Source organism: Palaemon carinicauda, chromosome 26 (assembly GCF_036898095.1).
Source record: "Palaemon carinicauda isolate YSFRI2023 chromosome 26, ASM3689809v2, whole genome shotgun sequence".
NCBI classification, from domain to species: domain Eukaryota; kingdom Metazoa; phylum Arthropoda; class Malacostraca; order Decapoda; family Palaemonidae; genus Palaemon; species Palaemon carinicauda.
In genome coordinates, this window is record NC_090750.1 from 41525204 (window position 1) to 41538376 (window position 13173).

The following is a 13173-nucleotide window of genomic DNA, read 5'->3' on the forward strand; positions in this document are numbered from 1 at the left end:
CTTATTCTTGTTCCTGAATAATCTTATCTAATTCTGTACGGGGTACTCACCCAAGATATGCTCTCCAATGAAACCTGGCTGATGTCGATAACAATGAATCAGCTGTGCAGTAGATGACGAAAAAGACTATATTATTTACTGCACAGCCAATCTTAGTTGCCACCGTAGGGTTTGACTGAATGTAATAAGTAAAAAATTTAGTGAAACTAGGATGTCCTTGGGTTATGACGGTCATGAGTTACAATGATTGGCCGTTACGAAAGGGCTTCAATACGGTCTAATCATAACTCAATTTTGATGAAGGTTTGTATTCATATAGGAACAAATAATAATTAGATATTGTATGAATTTATGGCTATACTGTACATTAAACTTTTAAAAACAAAGTCAATACCTACCAGCTTAATGAGAAACCAGCAAATACACAAACACCCAGCGAGCACTACCAAGAGTTGGAGAATAATTGTGATCCCCAGGGACCAAACTCTTAGCGCAAGAGACATCATCTGTGAAGTCAGGTTCACTAATTCAACTATAGACTCCAAAAAGTTTGTTATGATATTGGTCATAGTGAAATCTGAAAGCAAATGAGAAAAATCAGCCACTTTCTAACCAGTTTTCTGCTGTATGGAAAGAATACAAAATCACACATTTTTACATATGAAAAATTTGGAAATAATTTGTATTTTACCTAACTATACAAATTTGAAGCTCTACAGTGGTGATATATTTCGGCGACAAATGAAACTAGCTGTAAGACTTTTACACGAGGTGTAACCACCATCTACTAATAAGTGGAGGGGTAGCGGGGGTAGACCAACCACCCCGCTCACACCAGCACTAGTAACTGAACGTCAATTTGCAATTGTGGTAGGACTTATGGGGGAAGGTGATGGCGGGTCCAGTATGCGTAAAGAGCTCCAGGTTTGTATAGATAGAAAATAGGACAAATTTGGAAATAATATGTTATTTTCATTAGTAAAATAAATTTTTGAATATACTTACCCGATGATCATGTAGCTGTCAACTCCGTTGCCCGACAGAAATCTAAGGTCGGGATACGCCAGCGATCGCTATCCAGGTGGGGGTGTACACAACAGCGCCATCTGTGGTCAGGTACTCAAGTACTTCTTGTCAACAAGACCTCAATTTTCTCCTCGGTCCACTGGTTCTCTATGGGGAGGAAGGGCGGGTCCTTTCAATCATGATCATCGGGTAAGTATATTCAAAAATTTATTTTACTAATGAAAATAACATTTTTCAATATTAATCTTACCCGATGATCATGTAGCTGATTCACACCCAGGGTGGTGGGTGGAGACCAGCATACATGTTAACAAAGAAGCTAAGTATCCCGTATTTCATTTTATTAGTTATTCAAAATAACAATATAAAATAAATAAGTACCTGGTAAGGAAGTCGACTTGAACCATTACTCTGCCTTTATTAAGTACGTCTTCCTTACTGAGCGTAGCGGTCCTCTTAGGATGCTGAACGACTCTTAGGTGCTGAAGTATAAAGGGCTGCAACCCATACTAAAGGACCTCATCACAACCTCTAACCTAGGCGCTTCTCAAGAAAGAATTGACCACCCGCCAAATCAACCAGGATGCGGAAGGCTTCTTAGCCGACCGTACAACCCAAAAACAACAATAAAAAGTATTCAAGAGAAAGGTTAAAAAGGTTATGGGATTATGGGAATGTAGTGGCTGAGCCCTCACCTACTACTGCACTCGCTGCTACGAATGGTCCCAGGGTGTAGCAGTTCTCGTAAAGAGACTGGACATCTTTGAGATAGAATGATGCGAACACTGACTTGCTTCTCCAATAGGTTGCATCCATAACACTCTGCAGAGAACGGTTCTGTTTGAAGGCCACTGAAGTAGCCACAGCTCTCACTTCATGTGTCCTTACCTTCAGCAAAGCAAGGTCTTCTTCCTTCATATGAGAATGAGCTTCTCTAATCAGAAGCCTGATGTAGTAAGAAACTGCGTTCTTAGACATTGGTAGCGAAGGCTTCTTAACAGCACACCATAAGGCTTCTGATTGTCCTCGTAAGGGTTTTGACCTTTTTAGATAGTACCTAAGAGCTCTGACTGGGCAAAGTACTCTCTCCAGTTCGTTACCCACCAAGTTGGACAGGCTAGGGATCTTGAACGATTTAGGCCAAGGACGTGAAGGAAGCTCGTTTTTAGCCAAAAAACCGAGCTGCAAGGAACATGTAGCCGTTTCCGATGTGAAACCTATGTTCCTGCTGAAGGCGTGGATCTCACTTACTCTTTTAGCTGTTGCTAGGCATACGAGGAAAAGAGTTTTTAATGTGAGGTCCTTAAAAGAGGCTGATTGGAGCGGTTCAAATCTAGATGACATCAGGAACCTTAGGACCACGTCTAGATTCCAGCCTGGAGTGGACAACCGACGTTCCTTTGAGGTCTCAAAAGACCTAAGGAGGTCCTGTAGATCTTTGTTGGTGGAAAGATCCAAGCCTCTGTGGCGGAAAACCGCTGCCAACATACTTCTGTAACCCTTGATCGTAGGAGCTGATAGGGATCTAACGTTCCTTAGATGTAACAGGAAGTCAGCAATCTGGGTTACAGTGGTACTGGTTGAGGAAACTGCATTGGCCTTGCACCAGCTTCGGAAGACTTCCCATTTGGATTGATAGACTCTGAGAGTGGATGTCCTCCTTGCTCTGGCAATCGCTCTTCCTGCCTCCTTTGAAAAGCCTCTAGCTCTTGAGAGTCTTTCGATAGTCTGAAGGCAGTCAGACGAAGAGCGTGGAGGTTTGGGTGTACCTTCTTTACGTGAGGTTGACGCAGAAGGTCCACTCTTAGAGGGAGAGTCCTGGGAACGTCGACCAGCCATTGCAGTACCTCTGTGAACCATTCTCTCGCGGGCCAGAGGGGAGCAACCAACGTCAGCCGTGTCCCTTCGTGAGAGGCGAATTTCTGAAGTACCCTGTTGACAATCTTGAACGGCGGGAATGCATACAGGTCGAGATGGGACCAATCCAGCAGAAAAGCATCCACGTGAACTGCTGCTGGGTCTGGAATCGGAGAACAATACAATGGGAGCCTCTTGGTCATCGAGGTAGCGAACAGATCTATGGTTGGCTGACCCCACAGGGTCCAAAGTCTGCTGCAAACATTCTTGTGAAGGGTCCACTCTGTGGGGATGACCTGACCCTTCCGGCTGAGGCGATCTGCCATGACATTCATATCGCCCTGAATGAACCTCGTTACCAGCGTGAGCCTTCGATCTTTTGACCAAATGAGGAGGTCCCTTGCGATCTCGAACAACTTCCTCGAATGAGTTCCCCCCTGCTTGGAGATGTAAGCCAAGGCTGTGGTGTTGTCGGAGTTCACCTCCACCACCTTGTTTAGCTAGAGGGACTTGAAGTTTATTAAGGCCAGATGAACCGCCAACAACTCCTTGCAATTGATGTGAAGTGTCCTTTGCTCCTGATTCCATGTTCCCGAGCATTCCTGTCCGTCCAATGTCGCACCCCAGCCCGAGTCTGATGCGTCCGAGAAGAGACGGTGGTCGGGGGTCTGAACAGCTAACGAAAGACCTTCCTTGAGAAGAATGCTGTTCTTCCACCACGTTAGAGTAGACCTCATCTCTTCGGAAACAGGAACTGAGACCGTCTCTAGCGTCATGTCCTTTATCCAGTGAGCAGCCAGATGATACTGAAGGGGGCGGAGGTGGAGTCTCCCTAACTCGATGAACAGGGCCAGCGATGAAAGTGTCCCTGTTAGACTCATCCACTGCCTGACTGAGCATCGGTTCCTTCTCAGCATGCTCAGGATGCACTCTAGGGCTTGGTTGATCCTTGGGGCCGACGGAAAAGCCCGAAAAGCTCGACTCTGAATCTCCATACCCAGGTAAACAATGGTCTGGGATGGGACGAGCTGGGACTTCTCTAAATTGACCAGGAGGCCCAGTTCCTTGGTCAGATCCATAGTCCATCTGAGATTCTCCAGACAGCGACGACTTGTGGGAGCTCTTAAAAGCCAGTCGTCTAAATAGAGGGAGGCTCTGATGTCTGCCAAGTGAAGGAATTTGGCAATATTCCTCATCAGTCTGGTAAACACAAGAGGTGCCGTGCTTAGGCCAAAGCACAGGGCTTGGAACTGGTACACAACCTTTCCAAAGACGAATCTTAGGAAAGGTTGGGAGTCTGGATGGATGGGGACGTGAAAGTATGCGTCTTTCAGGTCTAACGAGACCATCCAGTCCTCCTGCCTGACCGCTGCTAGGACCGACTTCGTCGTCTCCATCGTGAACGTCTGCTTGGTGACATAAGCATTGAGAGCACTGACGTCCAGCACCGGTCTCCAACCTCCTGTCTTCTTGGCTACCAGGAAGAGACGGTTGTAAAAGCCCGGGGATTGATGATCCCGGACTATGACCACTGCTTCCTTTTGTAGCAAGAGCGACACCTCTTGTTGCAACGCTAGCCTCTTGTCCTTCTCCTTGTAGTTGGGAGAGAGGTTGATGGGAGATGTAGCTAGAGGGGGATTGAGGCAGAACGGAATTCTGTATCCCTCCCTTAGCCACTTCACAGACTGAGCGTCTGCACCTCTGCTCTCCCAAGCTTGCCAGAAGGTCTTGAGTCTGGCTCCTACTGCTGTCTGGAGAGGAAGGCAGTCAAAACTTGCCTTTTGCGGACTTGGAACCCTTCTTGGACTTGCCACGGTGACTGTCTGCACGGGTACCTCCTCTGCTGGAGGTTCTGCCACGAAAGGGCGGGATGAACCTAGAAGCAGGTGTATCAACTGCTAAAGGGCGGAAGGGTCTAGGCACGGAAGGTAAGGTTTTAGCCTTACGTGCAGAAGAAGCCATGAGGTCATGCGTATCCTTCTGGATAAGAGAGGCAGCCATCCCCTTAGTCAACTCCTCCGGAAACAGACACTTGGAGAGAGGAGCAAACAGCAACTCTGACTTCTGGCAAGGAGTGATACCAGCAGATAAGAAGGAGCACAGATGTTCTCTCTTCTTGAGGACCCCTGATACATATGAAGCCGCAAGTTCACCAGACCCATCCCGTATTGCCTTGTCCATGCTGGACATGATCAGCATGGCCGAGTCCTTGTCAGAAGGGGAAGTCTTCCTGCTTAAGGCTCCCAAACACCAATCGAGGAAGTTGAATATCTCGAAGGCACGAAAGACTCCCTTCAACATATGATCAAGATCGGAAAAGGACCAGCAGATCTTCGAACGTCTTATAGCCAACCTGCGGGGAGAGTCAACCAGACTTGAGAAGTCGGCCTGGGCAGAGGCAGGAACCCCCAAGCCAGGTTCCTCTCCCGTGGCATACCAGACGCTCGACTTAGAAGCCAGCTTGGGAGGAGGAAACACAAAAGAGGTCCTTCCCAGTTGCTTCTTGGAATGCAACCAATCCCCCATAACCCTCAAAGCTCTCCTTGATGATCTGGCGAGAACAAGCTTGGTGAAGGCAGGCGCAGCAGACTGCATGCCCAGAGCAAACTCGGAGGGAGGAGAACGAGGGGTTGCAGACACAAAGTGTTCAGGATACAATTCTCTGAACAAAGCAAGGACTTTGCGAAAGTCTAAGGAGGGTGGCGAAGACTTGTGTCCTTCAACATCAGAGTGAGGATCATCCAGATGAGCAGCTTCATCCTCCGATACCTCCTCATCCGAAAGTTGAGTTGTGAGTGGCAAAGGTAGAGCAGCAAGCTGAACGGCTGAATCCTGCAGAACGGGTGCATGCGTACCTGCGGATCCATCATCATGCCTCTGCTGGACAGACTGTGAGCTGGCAACAACAAAAGCAGAGGGCCGGTGTGTGGGAGGGTCTGCGGTGGGCTGAGGAGCATGCGGTATGGTATGCAGAGCATGTTGTAAGGCATGCGGCTCATGCTGCATGGTATGCGGCTCATGCTGCATGGTATGCGGCTCATGCTGCATGGTATGCGGCTCATGCTGCATGGTATGCGGAGCATGCTGTAAGGTCTGCAGAGCATGCTGCATGGGCTGAGGAGAATGCCGCATAGTGCTGGAACCCGGCAACTCCTGATGCGGCAGCTCACGCATGTTAGCAGATGGTGCAGCAAGAACATGCGTCTGGCAGTGAGGACTGCGCATCGGTGGAGGAGCTCTCACAGGTGGGGTGTGGGAGCAGGCAGCCGCAGTATCTGCTGAGCGCACAACCTCTGCGGGTTGTAGGATAACAGGAGAGGTGTTAACCTTCTCGGCATGATACTCCTGCATAAAAGCCGCAAGCTGAGACTGCATAGTCTGCAGCATGGACCACTTAGGGTCTACTGTGGTTGGAGCAACAACAGACGGTGCAGAGGCCTGTTGAGGGACCACTCTACCTCTCTTGGGAGGTGTGCAGTCATCAGATGACTGCGGCGAGTCCGAACTGACCCAGTGGCTACACCTGGGCCGTTGTACTAGCTCGGAAGGGACCTTACGTTTGAGCGGTCGTGAGACCTTGGTCCACCGTTTCCTCCTGGAAACCTCTTCCACAGACGAGGAATGTAAGGGCTCATTCGTCTGGGAGTGGAAGGGACGATTCTTAGCAGATGCGTCCGCAACCACTGAGGATACATCCGTGCGCCGATCAAGGCCTGCCGAACCCTTTGGTCCTTCGACATTGCTTCTCCCCTGGGCTTGGGAGCTTGCAAGAGGTCCCGGACTGGGAGGACGACTGGCACGCACAGATGTACCCTCATGCGCAACACTGACACTGACACTATGCACAGCACTAGCACTAACACTTCCCACTGCACTCTTCGCTTTCAGCTCTCTGACATCTGCCAAGAGCTGATTGCGGTCACTAACCAACGACTCCACCTTATCACCGAGAGCCTGAATGGCACGCAACATATCAGCCATTGCAGGCTGAGCACTCGTAGCAGGTTCGGGAGTCACCACCACAGGGGAAGGAAAAGGTTGAGGGGCATGGGGAGAGGAAAAATCCACAGAGCGAGAAGAACTCCTCCTATCTCTCTCCTTCTCTAACCTACGTGTATATCTGAGGAATTCATTAAAATCGAATTCCGAAAGCCCAGCACATTCCCCACATCGATCTTCCAATTGACAGGATTTTCCCCTACAATTGGAACATACGATGTGAGGATCTATAGAGGCCTTCGGAAGACGCCTATTACAAGTCCTAACACTACACTGCCTGTATTTAGGAACTTGGGAATGGTCAGACATCTTGAATTTAGAGGTAGTCAAGGGGGAATTCCAAAGCAAAGCAAAGATCGTTAACCAATGAATCAAATTAATTCCAAAAGTTTGCTAAGCTAAGGATAAAGCTTCCTGAACAGCGAAAGCTAAATTTCAGAGCAAATACATCACCAAAACGTGAACAAAAGACTCCAAAATCAACAGCGTATCCATGTAGGTCTTGCCGGCGGCACGACAGAGGAAAAATTGAGGTCTTGTTGACAAGAAGTACTTGAGTACCTGACCACAGATGGCGCTGTTGTGTACACCCCCACCTGGATAGCGATCGCTGGCGTATCCCGACTGTAGATTTCTGTCGGGCAATGGAGTTGACAGCTACATGATCATCGGGTAAGATTAATATTGAAAATTGTATTTTTCCTAACGATATAAACCTTTAGCTATACATAGGGGTATTACTTTCGCCGAAGATGAAAGGACAAACCGCTAAAATTTAGCGAGGGTTAACTACCCATCCCGCTAGTTAGTAGGGGTTAGGGGGGTAGCTAGCTACCCTTCTCACTCACATACCTGTGACTGTGCTTCACTTTGCTTGGAGGTAGGAATTCAAGGGGGACAGGGTTGGCGGATAAGTTTGTAAAAACAGCTAAAGGTTAGTATCGTTAGGAAAAATGTTATTTTTATTAATAAAATAAATTTTTGAATATACTTACCCGGTGATTATATAAGCTGCAACTCTGTTGCTCGACAGAAAACTCTACGTTCAAAATACGCCAGCGATCGCTATGCAGGTAGGGGGTGTACATCAACAGCGCCATCTGTCGAGCAGGTACTCAGTACTCAATGTAAACACAGAACCAATTTTCTCCTCGGTCCACTGGGTCTCTATTGGGGAGGAAGGGAGGGTCCTTTAATATATAATCACCGGGTAAGTATATTCAAAAATTTATTTTATTAATAAAAATAACATTTTTCAATATTAAACTTAGCCGGTGATTATATAAGCTGATTCACACCCAGGGGGGTGGGTAGAGACCAGCATTACTTGTTTACATTATTATGAGCTAAGTATTTTGTATTTCATTTTAGCAGATATTCAAAATAACAAACATAAATTAAATAAGTACCTGGTAAGGAAGTCGACTTGAACAATTACTCTGCCTTTTTAAGTACGTCTTCCTTACGGAGCCTCGCGATCCTCTTAGGATGCTGAGCGACCAGAAATGACTTTGACCACCCGCCAAATCAAGTAGGATGCGAAAGGCTTCTTAGCCTTCCGGACAACCCAAAAAACAATAATAAAACATTTCAAGAGAAAGATTAAAAAGGTTATGGAATTAGGGAATTGTAGTGGTTGAGCCCTCATCCACTACTGCACTCGTTGCTACGAATGGTCCCAGAGTGTAGCAGTTCTCGTAAAGAGACTGGACATTCTTAAGATAAAAAGACGCGAATACTGACTTGCTTTTCCAATAGGTTGCGTCGATTATACTTTGCAGAGATCTATTTTGTTTAAAGGCCACGGAAGTTGCGACAGCTCTAACTTCGTGTGTCCTTACCTTCAGCAAAGCTTGGTCTTCCTCATTCAGATGGGAATGAGCTTCTCGTATTAACAGTCTGATAAAATAGGATAAAGCATTCTTTGACATAGGCAAAGATGGTTTCTTAACTGAACACCATAAAGCTTCAGACGGGCCTCGTAAAGGTTTAGTTCGTTTTAAATAGAACTTAAGAGCTCTTACAGGACATAAGACTCTTTCTAGTTCATTTCTAACCATACGATAAGTTTGGAATATCGAACGATATTGGCCAAGGCCGAGAAGGCAGCTCGTTTTTGGCTAGAAAACCAAGTTGTAGAACATGTAGCCGTTTCGGATGAGAATCCGATGTTCTTGCTGAAGGCATGAATCTCACTGACTCTTTTAGCTGTGGCTAAGCATACCAGGAAAAGAGTCTTTAAGGTGAGATCTTTCAGGGAGGCTGATTGTAGCGGTTCGAACCTGTCTGACATAAGGAATCTTAGTACCACGTCTAAATTCCAACCAGGTGTAACCAAACGACGCTCCTTCGTGATCTCAAAAGACTTAAGGAGGTCCTGTAGATCTTTATTGTTGGAAAGATCTAAGCCTCTGTGACGGAAGACTGATGCCAACATGCTTCTGTAACCCTTGATAGTGGGAGCTGAAAGAGATCGTTCTTTCCTCAGATATAAGAGGAAGTCAGCTATTTGAGTTACAGAGGTACTGGTCGAGGATACGGATACTGACTTGCACCAGTTCGGAAGATTTCCCACTTCGATTGGTAGACTCTAAGGGTGGATGTTCTCCTTGCTCTAGCAATCGCTCTGGCTGCCTCCTTCGAAAAGCCTCTAGCTCTCGAGAGTCTTTCGATAGTCTGAAGGCAGTCAGACGAAGAGCGTGGAGGCCTTGGTGTACCTTCTTTACGCGTGGCTGACGTAGAAGGTCCACCCTTAGGGGAAGTGTTCTGGGAACGTCTACTAGCCATCGAAGTACCTCGGTGAACCATTCTCTCGCGGGCCAGAGGGAAGCAACTAGCGTCAACCTTGTCCCTTCGTGAGAGGCGAACTTCTGCAGTACCTTGTTGACAATCTTGAACGGAGGGAATGCATATAGATCTAGATGTGACCAATCTAGTAGAAAGGCATCTATATGAACTGCTGCTGGGTCCGGGATTGGTGAGCAAAATATTGGGAGCCTCTTGGTCATCGAGGTTGCGAAGAGATCTATGGTTGGCTGGCCCCAGGTGGCCCAAAGTCTCTTGCATACATCCTTGTGGAGGGTCCATTCTATTGGAATTATTTGTCCCTTCCGACTGAGACAATCTGCCATGACATTCAAGTTGCCTTGGATGAACCTCGTTACTAGTGATATGTCTAGACCTTTTGACCAGGTGAGGAGGTCCCTTGCGATCTCGTACAATGTCAGAGAGTAGGTCCCTCCTTGCTTGGAGATGTACGCTAAAGCCGTGGTGTTGTCCGAGTTCACCTCCACCACTTTGCCTTGAAGGAGAGACCTGAAGCTTTTCCAGGTCAGATGCACTGCCAGTAGCTCCTTGCAGTTGAAATGCATTGTCCTTTGACTCGAGTTCCATAATCCTGAGCATTCCCGACCGTCTAATGTCGCACCCCAGCCTACGTCCGATGCGTCCGAGAAGAGAACGTGGTTGGGAGTCTGAACAGTCAGGGGAAGACCCTCTCTAAGGTTGATATAGTCCTTTCACCAAGTCAGACAAGACTTTATCTTTCCGGAAACCGGGATCGAGACCGCTTCTAGCGTCTTGTCCTTTTTCCAGTGAAAAGCTAGATGGTATAGAAGAGGACGGAGGTGTAGTCTTCCTAGTGACACAAATTGATCCACGGATGAGTGTCCCTACCAGACTCATCCACAGCCTGACTGGGCAGCGTTCCTTCTTCAGCATCTTCTGGATGGATAGCAGGGCTGGGGGCTGATCGTCTTGTTCAGCAACGTCCTCATCAGAGGGTTCCTCATCCGAAACTGATGAGGAAACGGCAACGGAGTGGGCAACGTCTGACTCGCTGAATCTGGTCGCACTGGTGGATGCGTGACGGAGCCGGACGCAATATCATGGAACTGCTGCACAGTCTGTGAACTGTCAACAACCATGGGTGCGCGAGGAAGTACAGCGTCAACCCGAAACTGTCTAGACTGTCTGGGTTGTGCAGTCAACACCCTACCGGGTTGCTGAGGTTGACGCACTGCGTCACAACAAGTCACCTCTGCTGGTTGTTGAACGTCCTGAACGTCAACAACCACCTCCGAGCGTCGCTTAACGTCAACGTGCGACTGGCAACCCACACTGGGTCGCATCGGTGGAGGAACCACCTCAACTGGCAGACGCGAGTAGGTTACCTCAGCGTCAACAGGGCGCACAACCGACCGGTTGGAAGGTTGTTGGCCAGAAGGAGGAACCACCTCAACTGGCAGACGCGAGTAGGTTACCTCAGCGTCAACAGGGCGCACAACCAACCGGTTGGAAGGTTGTTGGCCAGAAGGAGGAACCACCTCAACTGGCAGACGCGAGTAGGTTACCTCAGCATCAACAGGGCGCACAACCGACCGGTTGGAAGGTTGTTGGCCAGAAGGTTCTTCTCCGCATTTAAGTCCTCTATCAAGGACGCAAGTTTGGACTGCATGTCTTGCAGCAAAGCCCATTTAGGGTCTACGGGAGCAGGTGTGGCAACAGACGGGGTTAGTGACTGAGGCGGAACCATTTACCATCCCTGAAAGCCTTGTTATGTGTGACATAATAGTACAGCAAAACTTCAAAGGCTCGACAAAAGTTGAGAAGTTGACCTGTAAACAACTTGGAGCGTCTCCTGGCTAGGCGCCAGGGCGAGTCTACCAGAATTGAGAAGTCTATCTGGGCAGAGGCATGAACTCCCAAGCCAAGAACTTCTCTCGTGTCCTATCAGACTCTCGCTCTATAAGCCAGTTTAAAAGAAGGGAAATCAAAGGGTGTATCCCTAAAACTCCTCCTGGTGCAAAAACCAGTCGCCTAGCCAACGTAACGCTCTATAGGAGAGCGAGAGAGCACTAGCTTAAAAACAACGGCTTCGAAGTAGCTAGGCCTAGTGTAAGTTCTGACGTCTAGGCGAACGAGGAGCAGCAGTTACAAGATCCGGACGAAGATCCTTAAAAAATCATCATGATTTAATTAAAGTCCATAGGAGGCTAAGCAGCTTAAGGCTCCTCTCCAAATGACAGAGTCCTCAAGGGAATATTAGTAGGAGGGAGAACAGCAACTTCCTCATCTACAGGAACCTTGTCCGATAAAAGCTAGGTTACCTCAGTGAATCTCTCACTGGTGCATTAGTAGCAGACCAGAAGGCAACGTCATGTAACTGCTTGACAGTCTGTGAACTGTCAACAACTGAACTGTCAAACACAACAGGTGCGTGAGGACATACAGTGTCCACTCGAGACTGCTTTGACTGTCTAGACTGAGCAGTCAAAACAACTCTAGAATGCGGAGGTTGACGCACCGCGTCAAAACAAAACAACTTAGACTGTTGTTGTACCTCTCGAACGTCAACGGAAGGTTCCGTGCGTTACTGAACGTCAACATGCGGCTGGCAGGGTACACTGGAACGCATGGGTGGCGGGACTCTCTCAGCTGGAGTGCGGCAGAAGGTCGCCTCAGCGTCCACAGGACGCACAACCGTGGTTGGTTGTAGGCTAGAGGTTGGTGCAGTGTCAACCTTCTCCGCATGAAAGTCCCGCATCAATGACGTTAACTGAGACTGCATGGTCTGCAGCAAAGACCACTTAGGGTCTACAGCAGCAGGTGCGGCAACAGACGGTGTGACTGCCTGATGCGGTACCGCTTTGCCTCTCTTAGGAGGTGAGCAGTCGTCGGAAGACTGCAGCAAGTCCGAACTGACCCAGTGGCTACAACTGGGCCGTTGGACTTGCGCGGAAGGGACCGACTTGCGCTTAATAAGCCGCGAGACCTTGGTCCATGGTTTCTTACGAGAAACCTCTTCCGCAGACGAGAAATAAAAGGGCTCTCTCGTCTTTGTGTGGGTGGGGCGATCTTGGGTAGATACGCCCGAAACCACGGAGGGAAAAAACGTCTGTTCGTTGATCAAGGCCTCTCGAACCCATAAGTCGTTCGACATTACTTCTCCCCTGGGCTTGGGAGCTTGCAAGAGGTCCCGGACTAGGTGAACGACAGGCACGAACAGACGAACCCTCGGACGCAACACTGTAACACTTTGCGCATATCACTTTATCGATTTTCTGTTTTGCACTTATTTCACTGAAATCGAAACTTTTACTGATTTCTACCTGAAACACGCAATTCTACCCTTCATTAAAAGGTAGTAATTGCGAAATCAGTCGTATAATGCAGCTCATTAATACTAGCAAAAAACAGAAAACATATATAAAGATAAAAAATTCAGTGGCTGGGAAAGAGACTAAACACTAGTTCAAATAAACTACGTTTACAATCTCTCACCGCACATAG

General features: G+C 48.0%; 1 protein-coding gene across 1 annotated transcript in view; it reads right to left on the reverse strand.

Moving 5' to 3' along the window:
* The window catches only part of LOC137619506 (GDP-Man:Man(3)GlcNAc(2)-PP-Dol alpha-1,2-mannosyltransferase-like), a 68834-nt gene that overhangs the window by 14898 nt on the left and 40763 nt on the right, over nucleotides 1-13173 (reverse strand). Inside the window, exon 2 of the mRNA XM_068349598.1 lies at nucleotides 399-577. Within this exon, the coding sequence (XP_068205699.1) occupies nucleotides 399-569 (171 nt within the window). The 5' untranslated portion in view covers nucleotides 570-577. The remainder of the gene's footprint in view (nucleotides 1-398; nucleotides 578-13173) is intronic.